The following is a 23,656-nucleotide window of genomic DNA, read 5'->3' on the forward strand; positions in this document are numbered from 1 at the left end:
ACGTTTTCGCTCTGGTGCTTTGGCCGTGTTTCCTCTTCGCGAGCGAAATAGCCTATAAACGACGTCCCGGTCGCGTTGGGCGCGTAATGGCACAAGCGGTCGCGTTGTACCAGGTGTTTTATGTTGCTTCAATTTTCCACGATGTTATTTTATTTCCTGTCGTTGTTCTGGTCGTTTGAGTGGTAGCCTGTTATATAAAAATTTGCCTTTTCTCGGGGACAGTGGAAGGCAAAACCGATAGAGGACCTATCGCACTGCGCGCATTCAAATACTGGGCCTTGGGGTATGCAAGATGTTCTGGCAGAAGCTGAGCTCGAGATTAAGAGTCAATCCCCAATCGAGTCAATCGAGACCCCAGTCAATCCTGTTTTTAGCTGCTTCTTTAGACCTGAAGAATTGGATCGTTTCGTTCACGGGAAGAAAATCTGGGTCACTCGATGGCACTAGACGCTTTCCTCGTGCCCTGGGTGGCAGCAGAAAGAAGTGATAATCGGACCTTCCTGCATGCGTGTGTATTGCGTTGGCATTTCCTCTAATAGGACTGACTTCTCCGCGGCACGACCAAAATATGTATCTACTGTGGTACCAATATTATTCTGAAACAATATGGCTAGAAGCCGCACTCGCCTTTCCAATGATGATACAACTGTATTGATTTTGCTTCTACAGGCCATAAACATAAAAACCAAAGAACAAGCTCACTGTGAATTAGCTCATAACTGCGAACAAGCTGAGAGCTGTGAACAAGCTCACTTGAGAAGGTGCGTAAAATATTTTCTGCCTTCTTTTTTTTTCATCTAGATTATTGTTTAGCCCCGCCGCGGTGGCTCAGAGGTTACGGCGCTCGGCTGCTGACCCGAAAGACGCGGGTTCGATCCCGGCCGCGGCGGCTGAATTTCTTGAAGGCGAAGTTCTAGAGGGCCGTGTGCTGTCCGATGTCCGTGCACGTTAAAGAACCCCAGGTGGTCGAAATTTTCCGGAGCCCTTCACTACGGCGTCTCTCATAGCCTCAGTCGCTTTCGGACGTTAAACCCCAATAAACCAAACCAAACCAAACCAAACCATATTATTGTTTAGTACACTTTGTTCAGGCGGCATCAAAAATGCGTCTGGTAAACACTGAGCACACTGGCAGATTCGTTAACGAATTGCGTTTACAACATGACTCAGTTTACAAGATCACTGAATCGACAAACCTTTCTGGAATTTTGCCGACAACTTTTCTTGACTCTGCAGAGTATGTTGATCAACAAGGAGTAAAAAAGTACAATTTATTGAAGAAAACGTCCAAACTCTAAACACAAATACGCCTATTTGGGAGTAAAAAGGATGTAAGATGTCCTTCACCGCACGTCTTTTATAAACAGAATTTCGCTAGAGGAGAGTTTACTCCCCTTTCACTCCTTTCCGTTTAGAGTGTAATACAGCCTGTGAACAAAAATTGTGGCACGCAGAATAGGCAGGCCCGAATTACTTTCGTTCTGTTCCTACTCTGACAACTTAATTCAATCAGGAAAAATTAAAATTTCAATGAAAATTGGTTCCTGCGGAAAGAAATGGTGAAATGTATGTCTCGCATCTCGTCGGACACCCGAGCCGCGCCCCAAGGAAAGGGAAAAAGGAGGTAGTGAGGGCATAAAGGAAGAAAGAGATGCCCCAGTGGAGGGCTCCCTAATAATTTCGACCACCTGTGCATCTTTAACGCGCACATGCATCGCACAGATTAAGGGTGCCTTTTGAGTTTCGCCGCATGCGAAATGCGGCCGCCGAGGCCGGATCTGAACCCGGGAACTCTGGCTCTGTACTGTTCTCCTTAACGACTGAGGATTTCGAGCTTCAGGAGTGCCGTAAATATTTCGCTGTGCTTTTCGGAAACAAACGGTGCGAAGATGTTTCTTACATGACCTTTTGTCAATGTACGATTGCACCTGAGTTGAAACGTTGCTGTACTTCACTTCGCTTACGTTACAGCTTGCAAGGAAACCATTATAAAAAGCACTATTTTTTTCCTTCGACTCTCTTTTTACCTCTGATCCGCTTTGTGCTCCTCTACGCTCAAATGAGGCAACTAAAGCGGAACAGTACAGGCAACTTACAAAAGCTAAGACTCCATTAGGAACTGACGAATGAAAGAGCTGACGCTCCGTCAACTACGACTTCTTTAACGACAACAAGCCGTGTACATTAACCCACAACACCAGCGAGATCGTCACTAAGAGCGAGCAAAGACGTGCATACAGGGTGTTTCACCTAAGACTTTCTGCAATTTTCAAAAATAAGCTATTTGAATCAGATGCGCGCTTTTTCTGGCATAGCATTGTTAGTGGTGTAGTACATCATAATGTACCTAAGACGTGCTAACTAGCAGGCTTGTTAACCAATATTTAATAGTTAACTTTTAAACTATTACCATTGGGCTCCTTAATTATTGAGAGGCATGCAGCCCACCGTAAGTGATGTCCATATCCGTTTTTAGAATTTCGAGAACGCGATTATCCTCGACGCTGTGGCCCAACAAATTTGCGCCTACATCGCGCCAAAATACATGCGGTTTGAGAAGCTTGCAGGCAAAGCAACCTCTCCAGTGCACGTAACTCGTCGAAACAGTCAAAATTTGTTGGGCCACAGCGCCGAGGATAATCGAGTTCTCGAAATTCTAAAAACGGATATGGACATCACTTACGGTGGGCTACATGCCTCTCAATAATTAAGGAGCCCAACGGTAATAGTTTAAAAGTTAACTATTAAATATTGGTTAACAAGCCTGCTAGTTAGCACGTCTTAGATGCATTATGATGTACTACACCACTGACAATGCTATGCCAGAAAAAGCGCGCATCTAATTCAAATAGTTTATTTTTAAAAATTGCAGAAAGTCTTAGGTGAAACACCCTGTATATTCGGAAAGATTATAACATAAGCAAGCACGCACCTCGAAAGCACACACGTCTCTGTCATTTCCATGCTCCCAGCAGCTTCTGCGCTTTGGCGCTGCGTAAGGAAGCTCCTGTAACCGCATTAACGAAGCGAGAACATTTTGCGATCCTGCATCTGTATACTTTATCCCATTTCGCGCATGCAGTCGTGTGCGTTACACACATGCTATCAACTTCGGCGGCGCCCGCTACTAAAAGTGCGCCGGTGGCCCACGATCGTTGCATACAACGGGACTTGCAGGGTGGTGCGAAGTGAAGGCAGCGCAAGCATACAGGGCAGCGTGCTTTAGCGACGTTGGTAGCGACCGGAATCGATGCATCGACATAGTTTTCCCGACCTCTGGGAAGCGGTAAGCGCCAGGCGAGTAACCGGAACCTGCACCCCTAGCACGTCATTGTCGTGCATGCATATATAAACACATCTCTCAAGGTGGTAATACTGCGAGCACAAAGGCGGAGATTGTCACCGTTTCCCTTCTCCCTTCTTACCCTTCTCCCCTTCTCGCTTCGACCCTTCATGGTCTGCATGATGTAACGGTATATTATAATCAGCGACCCGTCGCTCCTGCGCTGAACTGAAGGCGATGCCACGAACGAGGTACTCCCGCTGTTGTGTTGGCTTGTGGGCGAACGGTGTTCACCTCCACAGCGCAGTGACCCTTTTTTGCTTGTATAGCTGCCTACGGTTATTGTCGTTCTCGAGACGACGACCAGTTAAGTGCCGAACAATGTGCCAACCCAAGCTCCTTGCATGGACGCCTCTATAACAGCGATCCCGGTTTGGCTGCGTCGAAGCGAAAGACACTGAGTCTAAACAACTTTGTGTCCGCATAATCCCAGTTTGTTTTCTGTGTCGTGATGATGATGATGTCCTAAGGCTTAATGGCACATACCCACGGCGGGGGATTGGCCAGGGTGCACGCTGTTTCTTCTTTACCCTTTCTTCTTTCTTGCCCTATCGTTTTTCCTTTTTCTATTATTCTTGCCGAGCTTCTATGAAAAGTTGTCGCTTCAGCAATGTGTAGTGCTCTTAAAATGCTATCTTTTTTTTTTTATGCAGGGCTTATCTTATTTTCCCATGGGCTTTGCGGTCTTCTCTATAAAAAAGTTACATTTAATTTCTGCAGATATAAAATCAACCTCCGCACGTCAAACCTGCACGTTACCACTCTCTATTCCAAAACGGGATAGTGTCATTGCTTGCTATCTATCAGCAATGACGTTATAAGTGATAGCCTCCCAAGAGAATGGATCATGGAAACAACAATTAAAAAACTGACTGAGCTCAACTACGGCTTGGTTAAAACATTCAGCGAGAGCTTTCGTATTACTACATTTCCTACCCCTTGTTCTTTCCTTCTTTCGTTATCATCTTCCTCTTTCTCTTAATCATTGTCTACTTTTTTGTTGCGTTTTGGCCTGGCCTCTTCTTTTCTTTTATTATTCGTTTTTGTTGTTTCCTTGCTCTCTCTTCTCTTTCATGGCTTGGCCTTATTCACCGTATCTTATTTTTTTCTGCTGCTTCCTTTTCTCTTATTCTTATTCTGTCTTTTGGCCTTGTTTTGAGCACGGCTGGCGGCAAATTTGGTTCTTCAAGTAGAACGCTGTTGGCACAGATCTCTCGTTACCTACACAGCAGACACGATAAAGCGAGACAAGAACCAAGTCACAGCTGAAGAAACCAAAAGAAAAACTAAAAATAGAAACTATAAACCGCGAGGTTCAAGAAGGAAATCTCGATTTGTTTGCGTGAGTCTGTTGTTCGCGCTCTACCCGACCCTATTTTCTCAGAGCGCTGAGAGGGAGAAAGTGCTCCTACAGTATTCGTGGTGTTGTGTATAGGACGACGGAGGAGGAGGAGGCGCCCCCTTCAGACTGTCCGGCCGGGACGAGTGAGCCGAGCAGGCGTAGCAATTCTAATTCGACGTGAACGACTACGAGAGTGGGACGCGCTTTCTTTTGTCATCCGGTACCTGTACATGCCCGGCAAGGGTTTCGTTGTAGGCGTCAATCTCCATCACAAGCATGCATTTTGTTTCTGTGATAAGCAGTGTTTCCCCATTGTGCTGGTTTCCTCTGTCTGGCGCTTTGGTTTTGTTTGTGTTTGTTCACCTCCTTACTATTTCTGCACCGAATCCGGCTGGCCCCGGAGGATCCGGAGACATCCTGCATTCAGTGCAGGCCTTGCAAGAATGCACCGAGTGAAAGCGCTTTCCTTCAAAAACCCGAGCAAAGTGGAAAGCTTCTACTTACATCTGTGTGTAGTTTTAAAAGATGTGTCTTAAAAAGGTCAAAATGCACATGGTTGAATCGCAACTTGTGTTCAGAGAGAGGTAGCGTGCCCCTTCTTTTGCTGCAAATTCTTTCTCACTTCTTTCTAAACTAGGGGCAAGTACTCGGGATATAAGGTTTTTTATATCACTTGAACTATCTCAGTTTTCTTTCACCGAGGGCATATTCTTTAAGAACCAAGATGTTACGCAGTCTTTAACTATGTATATTGTTAACTGTGACTTAAGCTGGTCTCAGTAAAGCAATTTTTGGCTTTACCAAACTTCAAACTTCATTTTATTTTACAAATGTGCATACAGTCTTTAGGATGAGCCACAGGCCAAAAGCTAAAGAAAATAGCTTGAAAATGCCTGTGGCTCATCTAAGAGCTGGACATCGAACGCAGCGTCTGTCACCCACTGAGGATCACGAAAAATATGTTTAGTTCTCCTGACTAAATAGGGAAGATCTCGTACTTTTCCCATTAAAGGAAGAACCAGTACGTTGGTGGAGGTGGGCGACCCATAGTATCTGGTGTCGTACAGCCGCTCTTGAACTCACCGTTTGCAGCTAGCCGCGCTGCCTCTGCCGCGAAATGTTCTCTGTCTTTTCTGCGAGTGCACAAAACTGAAAAAAAAAACCAAACTGTCTCCAGAAAAAGCAGAAGCGAGTGCAGCAGTATTGCTCCAGCTCATCTGTGTCGCTCTCACTTTCTGAAAGCAAAAAAATTGAAAGGACATTTATGTTTGTTGATGAACCGCTTACTTGCCGCATGTTTATGAAAACATTCATCTTAATGACACTGCCCATTGTTTAATATTGCTATCTCAGTGACTCAGAGCGAATTATTTATTTATTTATTTATTTACACAGTACTGCTAGCCTCTAGGTGAGGCTGTAAGCAGGAGCGGGAGAAGAAAAAAAACATAAGTGACATGCGCAAAACAAATCAAGGCACAACACGCTGCCTTCACAACAAATGAGATTCACTTACGAGCAAAAATAGATGTTGCCAAGTTGCGTGCAGAAACACAAAGCAATCGCAAGAACACTCATTAATCGTCAGTTACAACTTGACAGCGTTTATAAATGCTTCAGTAGAAGGGCATTCTACAATCCTGGCCGGAAGCTGGTTCCACTCACGGACCGTTTTCGGAAAAAAGAAACAGTTAGCGAAGGTTTGAGTGTGACAGGAATAATCTTTAAGTTTTTTGCTATGATGCGATCGGGTGGTTCGTCGGTGTACAGGCTCTATGTACTCGTGTTTTCGGATACCTAGTTTATCATGAAGCAGCAAGTGCTTGTATTTTAATCGATAATACTGACGCCGTTTTTGTAAATTGTCTAAACCTGCCTTTTTTACTAGAGCACTCGCGGAAGTACGCCAGCTATATGATCGGTATATAAACCTCGCTGCTTTCTTTTGCACAGATTCGAGCTTGTCTATGTTGCCACGAGTGTGCGGGTCCCAAGCAATTGATCCATATACTAGTACTGGTCGAACTAAGGTTTTGTACGCTGTTAGTTTAACTTCGTTTGTACATTGTCGCAGAGTTCTTCTTTAATAACCTAATTTCCGCATGGCTCTCTTCACAATATCCGATATATGTTCATTCCACCTTAGATCCGATGTTATGGTTATGCCTAGGTATGTATAGTTGTTTAGTACTGCGAGAGTGCTGCTGCCTATGGAATATGAGAAATTTAATGGTTGCCTCTTGCGTGTTACGGTCATCGCAACAAACTTTTTCGTGTTTATTGACATCTGTCAATCTGAGCACCAGGTTGCAATCCTTGCTAAGGCACTATTAAGTAGAGCCTGATCGCTGGAGTTGTGAATTTCGTGATAGATTATGCAGTCACCGGCGTATAGCTCGATTTTAGCTAGAGATATTTAGCTAAAGATAATGTTTACATAATGAACACTGGGGGGTTCCTCGCGCATCTGCTAGCAAGCAAATTCATTCAAAAGAATTTAAGATTGAACTTTCCATTTATTTAGTGCCGTAATTTAACATAATCGCCAAATTGAAGCAACACATTTCTCAAAATAAGAAAGGAGTCAATTATCTGGGCGCGCGAAGCGGGCTTTATTCTGTTAGCATTTGGTAAAGTACGCAAGCAACGATAACTGCCTGCAACCTTGTAAAAATCATGCGCTGTAACGTTAACTGCAACAAGTACCGTTGTGATTTACTGCTTCGAGTGCACCGATTCTTATTTACAGTGCAATCAGTAACACAACATTAAAAAAAAATATGCGCATTACTGATTGAGGTCAGCGTTCGCCCACTGAAAAGGCCCCTGCTGAAGTGTCCCTTTTTATTTACTTTATCAGTTCTCGTGTACATAAAATAGTATCCCTTTTGTACGGTTCCCATGCTTTTATACAAAGCCACCGCAAGTTTAATTTCTCAGTTTTGTTTTTAGTACATCCAAACTAGAACAACCAGGTTAGCATATCAGATATCCGTCGGGAAGTATATTGTTGCGGGAAAGAATATATTTGCAGATATTTACAAATAGACAAGAACAGCTGCGAGCGGCACCGAGAACACAGTCCGAACTTCGTTGTCGTCTTCTACTCTTCGCACTCGTGCCATCGCTCTTTGTCGTCGTCGTCTACCCGCATCAGGACCCCCGGCTGCTGAAACGCCGTCTCGGCGTTAGGGCGGCGACGTATGAGCGTCGTGAAAAGGTTTAAGGCGACAGACGTGGACGATGTCGGTGGTGGCGCCAGAGGACGATGGCGAGGTTTCAAGGGGAGCAATTTCATAGTTCACGTCGGTAACACGGCGCACGACACGGTAAGGGCCACGGTAGTGCGAAATGAGCTTCTCGGAGAGACCGACGCTGCGAGAGGGCGTCCAGAGAAGGACGAGTGATCCTGGGGTAAATTCGACGGCCTGGTGACGGCGGGCATAGGCTGACTTCTGGAAAACTTGAGAAGCTTGGAGCCTACTACGTGCTATTTGGCGCGCCAGCGTGGCCTGGGAGATGGCGTCCCGAGCGTAAGCAGTGGTGGGGGCTGAAGAAGGCGGCAAGAGTGTGTCCAAATGCAAGGTAGGATGCCTACCAAACAAAAGGTAGAAAGGAGAATAGCCTGTTCTGTCATGAAGGGAAGAGTTATATGCAAATTTCACATAAGGCAAGGCTGCGTCCCAATCTCGGTGGTCTGGCGATACGTACATGGCTAACATGTCGGTGAGCGTGCGGTTGAACCTTTCCGTAAGCCCATTGGTCTGTGGGTGGTAAGCTGTCGCGAGCTGGTGCTGCGTGTCACACGAACGAAGAATGTCGTGAACTACTCTGGATAGAAAATAACGACCGCGGTCGGTGAGCAGTTGACGAGGGCGCCGTGGTGAAGGATGGCGTCTTGCAGAAGAAAATCGGCAACATCGGTAGCGCAGCTGGACGGCAAAGCACGCGTGATGGCGTACCGAGTCGTATAATCAGTTGCGACAGCGGTGCACTTGTTGCCGGAGAGGGACGTCGGAAAAGGGCCAAGAAGGTCGAGGCCAACACGGTGAAAAGGTTCCGGAGGTATGTCGATGGGTTGCAGAAGACCGGCAGGCAAAGTGGAGGGCCTTTTCCGACGTTGACACAGGTCGCAAGCGGCCACGTAACGCTTGACGGAACGATAGAGACCGGGCCAAAAGAAGCGATGCCGCACCCGAGCGTACGTGCGGGACACGCCAAGGTGACAGGCTGTCGGCAGATCGTGCAGTTCTTCAAGGACAGAAGAGCGTAGACGTTGGGGTATCACGAGCAGGAGCGGAGGGCCATCGGAGCGCAGGTTTCGGCGACGTGGAGAGAAGTACGAAGGTCGTCCAGGAGCAATCGCAGTGATTTTGGGGGGGTGGTGAAGACCGTACAGGGCTGACGGGCTGGAAACCAAGGTTTTGCAAGCTCTTGGCGGACAACAGCTTGTACCAGAGAGATGGTAGGCAAGCGGTTGTCGCCAGCATGTAGATGCAGGGGGGCAGGGGACATAGCTTCGAGCTCGCGTCGGATGATGCGGGTCACATTTTCTGGGGGCGCTGGAGTTTCCCGGTGTTGCAGGTCTTCACATGAAGAAGTCGCAGCCGTGTTGGGGAGGCGTGTGTACGGCTGGCTAATACGCCTGCTTTTGGCTTCCTCGAAGCGTCGACATTCCTTAATAATTCCGTCGACTGTAGTGCAGTTCTTGTATATGAGCAAGTTGAAGGCATCGTCGGCGATTCCCTTCAACACGTGGCTGACTTTGTCAGACTCGGGCATGTTGGCGTCAACTTTGTGACAGAGGGCCAGCACATCTTGAATGTACGACACATAGGACTCCGTAGATGTTTGAGCTCGGGAGGCGAGGTTTCTTAGCGGCAAGCGTTCGGCCGAGCGGCCGTCCAAACAATTCGCGGAGTTTCTCTTTGCACACGTCCCAGCTGGTCAGATGGTCTTCGTGCGTCTCATAACAGACCCGGGCGGTGTCTTTTAGATAGAATATTACATTTGCGAGCATAAGGGTCGGATCCCAGCGGTTGTAGGTACTCACTCGCTCGTACATGTTGATCCAGTCGTCGACGTCAGTGTTGTCGGTACCAGAAAATGTCCCAGGGTCACGAGGGGGAGAAAGAACGAGTGATGTCATAGCCGGGGCTGAGGTTTGCTGGGCGGCGTCTTGGGTCATGATGAGTGCAGGCAACTGGCGGCCGCTGCGGAGCTCCGTCGTCGGTAGACGTAGGAGAAATCCGCACCTCCACCAAATATGTTGCGGGAAAGAATATATTTACAGATATTTACAAATAGACAAGAACAGCTGCGAGCGGCACCTAGAACTTCTTCTTCTTCTTCTTCTTCACCTCTTTATAATGGCACATACCCACGTGGGGGGATTGGCCAAGGTGTAGTGGTATACATAAGAAAATTTTCATAGGATTAAACGTGAATTTTGAGAACATAGTCCGAACTTCGTTGTCGTCTTCTACTCTTCGCACTCGTGCAATCACTCTTTGTCGTCGTCGTCTACCCGCATCAAAATGTATGTAAAAAGTTTGCATTAGTTTGTTTTTATTTCAACTGGCCCACTAGAAATGTGATTTTAAACAGTATACCGAGAGCAGCCCAGAGTTAGCAGAGACAGAGGAAGAAAAGCATGAGAAAGGGCTTAGAGGGAGAAACACAGGTTCACTAAAAATTCGTCAATGCTCAGAGAAACAAAAAATAGATAAGGTAAGTGCAACCTCTACACTGAGGCGGCGATCGGAGTTGAACTGAAGAAGAGACAGGCGTTCCTTCACTTCAGCCATCTTCGTCGGCGCAGTATTTGAGTTCGTCTCCTATGATGACAAATAGCAAACGGGCTCCGATACCATGTGCTTCAAAAGCGTGTGTTAAGGATGGGTGTGAGTCCAGTGGCGAGAAGATGATTTGCTTTACGAAGAAGCTAAAGTAGGGAGAGGCTAATGCCCAGCCGAAAATTATTAGAAGAAATAAAGCTACAAATTTCTTCGAAAATCTAAAGGGCTACAGCCCAGTCGAAAATTCTAACAAAACAAAGAAGCTATAAATTGCCTCGAAAATCTTAAGTATCAAAAAACTAATGATTCCTCTCCTTTAAAGACGTGTAAATAAGGCAATGAAAAAAAATAGAAATAGAGAACGAAGAGCAGCAGCTCCACGAGAATGGGAAACAGGGAAGCCGTAACACGTATGACGTAGGTGAGCAGCGCACTGCGACCTATGTGACAGCCGTATAGTAGCGCTTGGTCTTTTTAAACCTGTCCTGCTTAGTTCCCGTTTTGTGGGGAAGAGAATGACACAAGTGAAGAAGGTCCGTTCAGATTCTCTCGATACGCTACCCAGGAATTAAACGTGGCACAAATGCGCATGATCGCATGCGCGAAACTCTGCATGACCGATTCCCACGTGATACCTTCACGTGTTGAATATTTGGAACCGAAACAGTCAGCGCTCTCAAATAAAATATTGCTAATAGCCGACCAACTAGCTCGAACCATTTGCCAATGAAGTATTAGCTGAGCTCAAAACGACTCGTACCAGCATACCGCAGTTTGTAAGGCGGATGCGGTGGTCTGCATAAAATATTTCTTCACATTCATCATGTTACATGGTTCTTGAACTCTTCATATAAATAACTTCGTTTACAGTAATATACAAGAGTCAATTTTATCCTGCGTTTCTTTTTCCCACAGTTCTACACTTTTCAGAATGAAGTTAAAAAATGTTTCGAAGGCATTTTTGCAACAACTAAAATGCTTCAAAGACAAAAGTATCTATTTTTGCGAAAAACAACAAAAAAGCAGCTAATGGTACTTCATAGCACCATTAGCTTCTTTTTTGTTGGCCTTGTTGGCAGCGTTGTGGTCGTTTGGCGCTGAGGTGGATATGAATTGGTGAGGAGACCAGTGACACCTATGGTCGCCAAGCTTACAGGCAGAACAACGTCAGGCATAATAACCAACAAGGTTAGTTATTGTGATAACAAGACTTCTACGTTTACTTAAGCGGCTGAGTAATTAAAAGCATTGGATGCAGGAGAAGCGTAGCCGTGCTTCCATTCTCTTCTCCGATGCCATACTAGGCCTGGTATGATCTTAAGCCACCAACTGTGACGAATGACAGGGTGTCTATTTCTAGATCAACACCACCGTCGTACTTTTGTGACGGTGGAGAGCACTTCAAGCAAAGTGCTTCATATGTGTGTCGCACAGCACTAACCGTCGCGTGACAGCCCTCACCCCATCAGAAAACTTTTTCACAACGAAACCGAGTAAACTGCTTGGCGGAAAAACTTTCTTGCAACCATTTTGATCGGGATCCAGATCTCTTGTCAAAAAACTCAAACGGAAGAAGAGAGATTGGGGAAGGCAGTCGCACTTGTGACGGTAGAGGCGTTTGTTGTTGTGGCAGCATAAATTTTGCGTCTAGGTCCCCGAATATCAGGATGGAAACGGCGATGTGCAAATGTCGACGCAGCTGCGCAGGCATCACGCCGCATCGACTAAGCCACCTCTTCCCTCTAGTGCCCAAATCACTTTGGGAGCCCTGGGATCGATGCTAACGACTCTGGGGCCAGATGCAATATGTACGCCAACCAGCTAAGCAGTTCGGCATCTTGGATTGCAGTTTCAAAGGGTCTTTTGCGCTTCAGACATTGCGTGGCAGACCGACTTGGCTGTTCTTTGCTAAAAGAGTCTACAGTCACAGGATAGAGTTATGAACAAGACGTGTGCTTTCTGTACGGATATGAAATGCCATGGCTTTAAAGCTCAGTGGGAAAATCAGAACAACTGATATTTTCATACTTGCAATAAGAAAGGAGTTGATAGTTTGCAATGTCACACGCTTTGGAAGAAGAACGGAACAATATTTATAACGTTCTCTACAACTTTCATTCCTAGACTGTTTATTTGGGTTGCTGGACTTGGGAAGTAAATAAGTTACATACAGACCAAGCAGTATTCTTTGCCGCGTTTTACATAGCCGCTTTGCCCGTAATAAACTATAAATTTGTACGGCGTGCATGGGTTTAATTAAGCTGCGAAGAACTGCCGCGTTAGCATCGGTAATACAACTATATGTGCAACGTTGGGGAAAAAATGAGCTAACTGCACTTTTCAGGTGTTTTAAGTAGAAAACAAAAAATATTCTTATCAGGAATCTCCTCTTTTTGTCCTTATGATAAACGTAAGTGGTTAGAACTGTAGGTTAGTAGTAGTAGTACAAGACCTTTATTCGGCCGTAATTTACAGGCCGAGCATGTTGACCGCCTGGGCGACAAAAAGTCGCTGTTCTTCTTCCCCTTCAGCGCCGAGCCAGTCGAGCCAGGTGGTGAGTGATAGAGAGGGTGGGGGTAGAAACCCGACTGCTGAGCAGCCGGGCAATAGAAGAGGCAATGGGCCAGGTCCGCTTTACGTAACTCAACGTTAAAGTTGAATGCATTGTTTTGGATTTGCTGAAACACTGAGTGTACCACAAGTATCTTCGGTAGCCCTGGATGCGAAGCTTTGGTGGTTTATTAGGTCGTTGCAGCTACATTGTTAGCCCGTCAGATTAAACCCACCAGCTTTTCATAGGCGCGCAATATTTCTGTTCTACTTCATTGCTATTTTAGCCTTATTTCCTATGTGAGGTAGTAGCGGGCTGTCTCGGGCAGCCAGGTACAAAGATAAAGCGACCTTACAGCAAAAATGGAGCTGTACCTTGTATTATCCAATTCTGGCCCAATCTTGAGCCAAACATGTCCGTTAGTCCAAAGCTGGGCAGACGCGGGGTGTGTCTCGATTTTCCTGAAGCTAGCAACGTTGATTGAACAGAGACTAAATTGAAAGCATATCTCCCGTCACCAAGTACATTACTCTTACACCCGCTAATTTTGATCTTCGTTCTTTAAAGTCTTATATCCCTCTCCTAGGAGTTACCGAGTTAGGTAGGGAGAATTTGATGGTTTTCTATTTTGCCTGAGCCACACTGACTTCTCTTTACTCACCAAACTTTCTCATTCCGTTCGCTTGTTCGCGTAAGTGCTTAACTACGCGAATGCAGGAAGCAAAAGGAAGATATTCTATTAACACTGAGGCGCAGCTGGTAATTAAAACGAAAGTTTAAACTAGCTAAACAACTTTCCACCACATAGCCTCAAAAATATTCCCGTAACCAGAGAGCAGTTCGATTTAAGTCTTCCCCCCGCAAACCCGGAATGACATTCCATTCCCATTTGGATTTTTCGCCTCGCCAGATACATCTACTAGCAAAACCGTCGCTTCACACATGGCCGCTATTCTGATGGCTCCACACAGCGCTTTCATTGCTCGCTGGTATTATTTCCTTATCTGGACTCGTTCCGCTATTTTAAGGAGCAAAATTGTCTTGATAGATTATGTCCGTTTTGTGGCGGTGCCACCAGGCAATCATGGGTCAATGTTTGCCTCTTTGTGGGCTTTTATGACACGAAACACTTTGGCGACTTACTCTATGAGATTTGAATAATTGGAAGTATTTCCCTTTTGTCTCAGATGGTGTGTTAATATTGTCAGAGTCGTCCAGATTAGAGTGGGCGCGTTCTGGTGTCCGATATCTTCGCTTCTGCTCAAGTCCCCCCGGGGATTCAGGAGATAACTATGGGTATTGACCAAATCGTTAGATCTGTAATAGAAACACTAGTTTGCTCTTATGATTTTGTTGTATTGTTATCTTATTTGTTGTATCCTTTGTATGATTCCTAATGGATGATGCATAAGGTCCTGGAAAGTTTTATTTTTTTCAAGATTAGTGTAGCGAATTATTTTAGTGCTGTCGTAGAAAAATGCGAAAAAGAAAAAAAATGGAATACAGACGCCTTTGTGTGGAATAAATACCCACACGAAAAAAATGAGCGGTGTTGCTGAAGCTATGATTTATTATATCAAAAAGAAAGGTAGAACTCTAACCTTAGTTCTAATGATTTTGTATAACTTATTATATTTCTCACTGGTTATAGTTCAACTCCGCAGTATAAATCATTCAGAAAGTAGCAAAAGGCACAACCACTGGCTTGCAGCTCAAAAAAAAAAAACAACATCGAATGCAGTGAAACCAGTAAGAAAGGATACAGCAGGTTGCCTGAAGATAGTATTTAGCAGCGACCGTAAGCAAGTTAATTAAGACCAGGTAGTCTAGCCTTCAATGGAAAGCCCTGATTTAGAAGTATAAAGGGCAAAATGCCAAAAAGGAATGACTGCGCGCAGAGAGAAAGCTGCTTTGCGACCAGTAATGAATTCTGTGCTCACATTGGTTCCAGATGTTTACTTATGCAGGAAGGGTCGTCGTCATCATCATCATCAGCCTGACTACGCCCACTGCAGGGCAAAGGCCTCTCCCATGTCTCTCCTATTAACCCTGTCCTTCGCCATTTGCGGCCACCGTATTTCCGCAAACTTCTTAATCTCATTCGCCCACAGAATTTTCTTCCGCCTTGTGCTACGCTTGCCTTCTCTTGGAATCCATTCCGTTGCCCTTAAGGACCAGCGATTATCTTGCCTTCGCATTACATGCCCTGCCCAAGCCCCCTTCTTCCTCTTGATTTCGACTAGGATGCCATTAACTCGCGTTTGTTCTCTCACCCACTCCACGCGCTTCTGATCTCTTAACACTACACCTATCGTTTTTCTTTCCATACGTTTCTTTAACTTTTCTTTGTTTCAGGTGTTTTCAGGTACCCTTTATTGCAGAAACCACACTAGTATCCCGCCAATGACGTTGTCGAGGACAGTGCGAGGGGAAGAGTTGCCCGTGTCATTGAAAGACTTGTTTTTAGAGCCAAAATGCTCACTGTCTCGTCACAAATGATTTCGCTCTGCGCAGTTGTACATTTTTTCATTTATCTTCCCCATTTCAGCCGATTAAGAAGTGGGGCTAGTTACCTACTGGCGAATGTAATGATTGCCGCAATATGTTTTTATGAAACCTTTTTTTTTCTCTGTCGACTTTAGTAAGGAAAGCAAGCCAGATGGCCGGGCGTTCGCTGTGAGCAGTGGCTGATTCATTTATTTTAAATGTTTTTATCATGTCATCATTTGCTTAGCCACGACGGCTACAATGACTGATGCCTTATGCGGTGTGTTCCCGAAAAAAAAAAGTTGGCAGTGGTTTAGCTCTGGTTAAACATGGAGGATTGCGAAAGCAACGAGGAGAGGGAGAGAGGCGATGGAGAGCGTCCGGCAGCGGCGGCGGCACGCTAGCTATACGCCGCCCATGTGCATGCGCAACTGGCGAGCGCGGCGGTGGCACTTCTGAGTCACTCGTGCAGCGACGGCGGCGGCGCGCCAGCTGTGCGCTGTGTGACGTCACTGCTCCTCGCGTATGCGCAGTATGGCCTTTCGTCAGCTCCGCGAAATGGCTCGGTGACTCGCGTAGTGTTGCTTTCGCAAAAAAAGACGAAATTCAGTTGAATTTATAAAGACCTCATCACCTGATACATCTACTGTAGCCATAGCAGAAAATATACCTCACAACCACTGCTCAACTTTAGTGTTCAGTAGCTCGTATTATTGAGCCGATGAATTGCTTAACGAGAATTTTGCGAAGTATTGAAACACTTCATAAAGCGGAATGCAACTATAGTAGCCAAAGAAACCTCGATAGGCCCAATATATTGTGCAGCAAGCAGTCGAATCCTTCTGTGGGTTCTGTTGTACTCCAGCGCGGTGAATAAATTATTCCTGCTCACACAAGATGTCTATCGAGAGCATATCACTCCCTCATTTACGCATTAACGCACGAGTGTTACTAATCCGCTTTGCCTCAACCGAGAAGCGTGTGAGCTTGTCGCCAAATGCTGCACTAGGCTTACATTAGGACGAATGTGCATGCAGATCCATCTGCTCATGTATGCACAGCGTTTAATGTCATATCCAATGCGCATTGTGGTACAGCATATGCACCGACGTGCTCGAACGCCTACGAAAAATGCGTAGCTTCCCAAATGAGTCTGATAATGTGTTTAAAACACCGTAGACTATAGCAGGTGGTTGTACTCTGAGCTTGCCTATTTGCAATGCTTCTGCAAGCGTGTTATTTCACTCTCGGAAACAGGAAAAGGGGTCGCACCGACAAGTTTTTAGGCGTGACTCTTTGAGCTATTATATCAGCATTATTTATCATGGACTTAAGTGGTCTTCATAAAGACGTATGCATGCTTGAACGATACGTGTGCGAACAATCAGCATTACTGCCCTTTTTATCTGCAATGGGTGCAGCCTAGGCGCTGAAAAGATTTTAGGCTCGCAGCGCAGTTTAGGCAAGAAACGTATAAAAACTAAGAACTAAAAGGGACCCGACTGATTCAGCGGCTGTTAGGATGAAACTCATGGACTACGAAACAAGGCCTGATTAGTTTCTTTATATAGCCTTTTACAGTATTGTAAGCGCGAGAAAACATGAATCTCGAATGCTAGTTATTACTTTGAAGTAGTAAGACAGCACCATGACTGTTCCGAAAGCTTGTGGAGCAGGTTTCCCAGCCAAGCATACTCTTACATCAATGCTACAAACGCCACTATAGTAGGATACAGTTCACAAAAGCAGCAGTTGCTAACACTGGGCTGCGGTCCACGGAGTCCTGTATAACTCCGCTGGCCAATCGCAACCGTAAACTAAATCAGATTTTTAATGTCTAAGTATATCAAACAATCCACGTATCAAAATTCTAGTGGTCATAATTTTTTGCGTGTGATAAGCTTCTTGTTTAGGTAAGAAGGAACCTTTAAGTAGTGGACTCCTTTTTCGTCGTGGAGGAATTCTCTGCGCAGAGGCTGAATATGGGTGGAGCTTCACTGCAATCCGACTATACTCTTATATCTTTAAGTTTTTCGTTAGTAGTCGACAGCGTAAATAATCATGGTTCATAAGTACTTTCCTGTTCAAGTGAACAAAAATTCATGAGTGCTTTCCGTTTGCAAAAATTTCATCCAGAACTTTAAGAGGCGAGAAGATTTGTTCAGCTAGAAAAGGGTTTCATATGCGGTCAGTATTAGAGAAAGGCAGTGTTCGTCATTACTCACCGTCGATGAAAAACCTCCCACCCTAATTTGCGGCTTCCTCTCACACGGAAGGCTACCTATAATCATTACTAAAGGAAAAAAAAGGGGGGGAGGGTGTACTGCGGTACAGGACTAGAAAAAAGAACTAAATCGGTAGGGTAAAAGCCCCGAAAACGCACATCGGCTGTGAGGGTCGCCGTAGTGGACGGCTCCAAATTAATTTGTTCATCTGTGTTTTTAAGGAACAATCCCAACAGACTTCAATCGAGCCCCTTGTTGCGTTTCGCCGAGTCTGGACTTGGAACACGGCTAAAAAAATATGATGAGCTGTTTTCGCCTAGTCATGGGCGGCCTGGCAGTACTTGAAGAAGTTCCGCCTCTTAGGGGCTTATATTCCAGTCCTATATTATGTTCGACACGAAACCGTCATCCTTCCTCAGAAGACGAAAGATCTGATTAAGAAACGGGAAAGCATGTAAGCCTCTAAGCCAAAACACAGAATAAAGCTGGCATAGCTATCAAAGCTATTCAGTAAGCTCAAGTTGACGAAGATAGAGAAGTTAAATATGTAGAGAATCGGGCATGCTCAAAAACCGGAGGTAGCTTAAATGCGAGGAAGAGGAAACTAGGCTTAGGCAAAAATCAGATGTATGCGTTAATAGACAAACAGGGCAATGATGTTAGCATTACGGATGAGATAGTTAAACTAGCCGAAGAGGTTTACACAAAGCTATACAGCAGCCAGTGTAATAAGAATGTTAATGAGAGAGGCGGTAAAGAACAGAAATGGGTCGTACCGCCAGTAACGAGAGAGGAAGTAAAGAAAGCGTTTAGAGCAATGCAAAGGAGGAATGCAGCTGGTGAGGATAACCGCAGATCTGTTGAAATACGCTGGGAAATAGCGTTAGAAATGCTAACCCCCCTGTGCAGTGCCTTATGACCACGAGTGTACCAGAAGCTTCGAAAAACGCTAACATGATCTTAATGCACAAGAAAGAGGACGCCAAGCACTTAAAAAATACAGTCCGACCAGTTTACTGTTCGTTGCCCGCAAGGCATTTAATAAGGTAATCTCTAATAGAGTAATAAAAAATTAAAACTTCAATCAGTCATATGATCAGGCAGGCTTTCGTAAAGGCTACTAGAAAATTGAGCATATTCAAGCTGTCAATGCGTAGAATGTAACCAAACATATACATCCCCTTCATGGATAACGATAAAGCATATGACTCAGTCGAAACATCACCAGTCATGAAGCATTATGGCATCAGAGTGTAGACGGGCCTTACGTAAAATTACTGGAAGATATCTGTAACGGTTGCACAGCCGCCATAGTCCTCCATATAGTCAGAAATAAAATTACAATAAGGAAGGGTGTCAGGCATAGAGACACGACCTCGCGAAGCCTAGTCACCGTCTGTTTGTAGAAGGTATTCAGAGGCTTGATTAGGTGATTAGGAGCAGCTGGATATATGAGTTAATAGAGGATATCTCAGTAATCTACGGTTCCGTGATGACATTGCCTTGCTGTCACTTATCTTTGCATATTTGCCAATAACTTCCCAAATGCCATTCGCTGCGGCTCTGGTCAGTGCAAGAAATTGGGGCAATGTAGACGTCATGAAGTTCCCGTACTGCTGGTTTATGTGCCGTATGGACCTTCACCACCTAGTTTGGCATATTTTCAGAGTTCCGAAAGGGACGCCACAACCTCGTCGCCAATCATGGTTTTCCCGCCGGAAAAGAAAAAGAAATAACATTTCACAGAGGGCTTTCACGACGGGAACCAAAGCGAAAGGTAACTAGAAGGTAACCAATTTGTTTAGTCCGTGAAGCTTAAGAGATACAAAAACTGCAATAAAAAAGTAATAATGAAAAAATTCAGGGGGCACTTTGACTGTCTAAAGTGGGTAGAGGCGGAAGCGTTTTCCGCACTACCTTCGCTGTTTCTGTGGCACTGGTGGCGTCACATATAATTGAGTACTAATTACTAAGTGATGACAAATCACTAATTAATGGTTAATTACTGATTAATGCCTGGATACTAATTAACTGCTAATTAATGACGCTTAAGCTTCGCCTTTAGGAGTGGAACGCGACAGCGCGTTGTAGCGCTGCCAGGGAGTCCACGGAACCCCACCACCCGTTTCGGCGGATGCCTTGCCCTTTGAACGCAACGCTTTTTGAGGAAAGGATATGGCGCAGTAATAGACCCTTTACAAAAGTTAGCGCCATCTAGTGAGAAAAACATGAACAGCGCACGGCGGCCATGTTTGGTTCAGTCCGTCCGCGCCTCCCGTAGTACTCCGAGGACAGTTCACTGTAAGAGTACGCGCCAACGTGAGCCCTCGTGGAACTCGTGCACGCGCAGCGAGCTTCATTGGAATTCCCGCAAGCGATTGCGTCATTTGTTGGCATCACAACAGTCGGTGCTAGCACCAAGCCCCATTCGGAATGCCAGCATGTTGCTGCGTTCCTTTCTGCAGCCAGCGCAGCGTCGTAGACGCGCACGGAAACAAGGTGTGTATACGACCGTTCGTTTGCATTCTTGATCGGCTTTACGAGTGTCACTTGCAGCATGTCAGGCATTACGGCATGTACCTCTGACTGGGAGATAGCTCATAGAACGCGATCGCGATCACCTGGAACAGCGAGGTTGTTTTGTGTGCAATGGAGCCTTGTGAACTTCACGAAAGCTTGTGCTGAGATGGAAAATGACACTGGAGAAGGAGCAATATATGTGTAACGAACGCTAAAGCTCGAATAGATTCGTTGGAGCCTTTTGTACGCGGATTGCATTCGCCATTCTCTATTTGACTTCTTACAAGGGCATGATTACCGAAGCTAGTTTTCAAACCATTGTGTGAAATGGCAGTGCATTGTGCAGATGGCAAAATGGTTGCCTAGGGCGCCCAAGCTGCCTGTTTCACGCTACAAAAGCGCCTGCCAAAGCCGCGACGTCCTGTAAAGCAGGAAAAGATGGGGCATCACACGTGTAGCGTCATGCTCACATCCAGCCCGTTTCAAAAGATGTTATCGCCTGATGACGCGTGCGAAGTCCGGTACGCGTCCAGAGCGCGCAGCTCAGGTTTGTAGTCTGTGCCTATGAATACTTGCCAGCTCGATCCACAAAATAACGAAGCTTGCGTTTCACTCTAGTGGGTTTTCTCGAATCCCATGATGGTTTCTTAGTTGACAGCCACCTGAAAAGTCAGTTGGTTTTGTAAAGATGACGATTTCATGTTTATTTCCTGATAACGGATAACGGAGAGAACATAAGGACATGGTCCGCGCAACAGTCGAGGCCTGTACAGCAATCAACACCATCCAGAATGGGCAGGCCTAAAAGCCTCACTGTAGAAAATGAATTTTTTTTATTCCTAGTCAGACTGCGCCTAGGACTTTTTGAGAAGGATTTAGCTGACAGGTTCTACATTTCCATCGCCACAGTGTCAAGAATCTGCATGACGTGGACAAGTTACAGTTTCATACACCTGACTCGCATGCCTCTGTGGCTATCAAAAACAGAAGCCCAAGAGGAGATGCCTTCAGTTTTCAAAGCAAAGCACGGTTCCACAAGAATTATTCTGGATTCTACAGAAATCAGGTGCCAAACATCTAGTTCACTAGCCCTACAATCAGCAGCATATTCCACATACAAGTCGACGAACACATTTAAAGGCCTGATAGGAATCTCACCAGACGGCACAGTGACCTTTGTGTCCAACCTTTTCCCAGGCTCTATATCTGACAAAGAATGTGTTCGACAGAGTGGCTTCTTGAACTTTCCTTTTGACCGAGGTGATGTCGTCATGGCGGACAAAGGATTTCGGATCAGCGATTTGCTAGTCGACATTGGGGTAGGACTGAACACTCCGCCTTTTCTTACAAGAAACCAGTTCAGTGAAGAGGAGGTACAGGAAACCCAGGAAATTGCCTCTCTGCGCATACATGTTGAAAGGCGCATCCAGCGCATAAAAAACTTTCACATATTTGACAGGCCAATCCCGCTCTCTCTGGGACCAGTCATAAATTAAATGTGGGTAGTGTGTACACTTCTGACAAATTTCCAGTCTCCAGAGCAGTTTGTAACTGCGCTCGGCAGCACGGCCGGAGGGCCCCGCCACGCCTAGGCTCTCAAAATATGCCTCTAGCCGTCGCTGGCAGAAACCGTCAGGGACAAAAGAGAGGTCCCTAGACCAGAAAAGGACTTCGCTTGACACTGAAAATCCGTTCCACGCACAGTACACTTGGCGACAACGTTACAAGCACGGACACAACGGCGGGCACTGACGGACGGGCACGGAGCGGACGGACGAAGCGATCCAAATATGGCCGCCACCGCGGGGTCAGGCGAGGTCAGCGCGCCTGTCACTGTTGCCAGACCTACTTCGGTTCTACGCCTCGCTCGTCGGTAAATTGGTTTTTGAGGAAAGGAAATGTATCCGTCTCTCATTTGTCGGTGGACACCTAAACCTCGCCGGAAAGGAATGGAGGAGGATGAGAGTGAGTGAAGACACCGTATTCACTAGACGCGCCTTTGTTCATTCCAAACCATCGAGCTGGCATGTCTGCTTCTGGCTGCCCTGCTAGACGGACGCAGAAATGGCTCGCTCCGGGCGAGGTGTCGCAACGGCCTTTGTTGGTCGGGATGAATCGGTGTCTGGACCACCTCCTGGTTATCGCTTTCTGCTACCGTCACTGCCGGCTGACGAAGGTATGCGTTTGTGTGTTTTCTTGCACGGTGATACCTCGAAGCGTCCGTATCGAATAGAGGACTTTCGTCAACCATTAGAAGATGCCGGCGTCCTTAGGGATGTCAGCGGCATTGGCGCTTACCAGATGAGCCACCTCTGGCTCGTGAGGTTCCGCACCCAGGAGGCGAAGGACACTGTACTTGCGGCCGGGGGCCTGAGTGTGAAAGGCGGTTACTGTGCCATTATTGATCCCTGTCGAAAGGAGATCAAGGTGAAGATTCACTGGGTGCCATTTCACATACCCAGTGAGACCCTACGGAAGGCCCTGAGCGAGTTTGGGGAAGTGATGGAAATTCAGCATGAGGAATGGAGTGTTCCAGGATTTGAATCGGCAGAGTCGACAACACGTGTCGCTCGAATGGTGCTTAAAGAGGGAGTCACGGCGGAAGAGCTACCGCATCTTTTCAAATTCTACGGGGGCTCCGTCCTTGTGGTTGTGCCCGGTAGGGCGCCTGTTTGTCTCCGATGTCGCAGACGCGGGCATATCCGCCGCGACTGCCAGACGCCTCGCTGCACTAAGTGCCGAGCCTTTGGTCATGTCCGTGAGGACTGCATACGTACGTACGCCAGTGTGATAGGGGCGGCCTCAGAGGACTGTGATAATAAAGAGGATATCATGGACGTTGAGGAAGCTGAAACGGCGGCCCCTGATGACCGTCCAAAGAAGAGTGCGTCTGGGGAACAGGGAAGCGTCTCCAACGGAAACATGGAAACTTCGAGCAAGACGCCGAACAAACAACGAGCTTTGAGCAACGCGACTGAAACGCCGCCGATGAGTGACCAGGCGTCTGCCATGAACGCCGAAGCGGAGCCAGTCGAGGATGAAAGGGCATCACATGACACCTTCGGTCCGGCTAAGCGTGCCAAGACGGTGTTGCCGTCCCCTTCACAACCTTCCACCGAGGTCAGGTCGCAACGCCTTGAGCGCCAGTGGCTCAGACCCACCGGGGCCAAGGGGAAGTATGTGTCTGAGTGTCGTTCATCGTCCGCGTCTCCCGTGCGCAGCGCAAGGAGCGCTGATTAATCGCCCCTTCTCGGAGGGTAAGGCGTACGCCTGGTAAGGGACTTGTACCTTTTTGTGCTCAGGATTTTCATCATGGCTTGTCTTCCGTCAAATTTAAAATGCGGCACGTTAAACGTGCGTGGACTAGCAGCTAGACGTAAACAATGTCAG

At 46.3% G+C, this 23,656-nt stretch overlaps 1 protein-coding gene across 1 annotated transcript; it reads left to right on the forward strand.

Annotated features, from left to right (window-relative positions):
* The first annotated feature begins 21,267 nt into the window (after positions 1-21,267).
* Positions 21,268-21,762, forward strand: LOC149371892 (uncharacterized). The gene has a single exon (XM_089585422.1). It carries the CDS (start codon positions 21,268-21,270, stop codon positions 21,760-21,762), a length of 495 nt encoding a protein of 164 aa, XP_089441548.1.
* Positions 21,763-23,656: the final 1,894 nt, after the last annotated feature.

The sequence above is a fragment of the Amblyomma mixtum genome, chromosome 1 (assembly GCF_055824585.1).
Source record: "Amblyomma mixtum isolate Tamu chromosome 1, ASM5582458v1, whole genome shotgun sequence".
Classification (NCBI taxonomy): Eukaryota; Metazoa; Arthropoda; class Arachnida; order Ixodida; family Ixodidae; genus Amblyomma; species Amblyomma mixtum.

Excerpts from the sequence above, each read along its gene's own strand:
- LOC149371892 (XM_089585422.1), top strand. The coding sequence starts at position 21,268 with ATGCCTTCAGTTTTCAAAGCAAAGCACGGTTCCACAAGAATTATTCTG.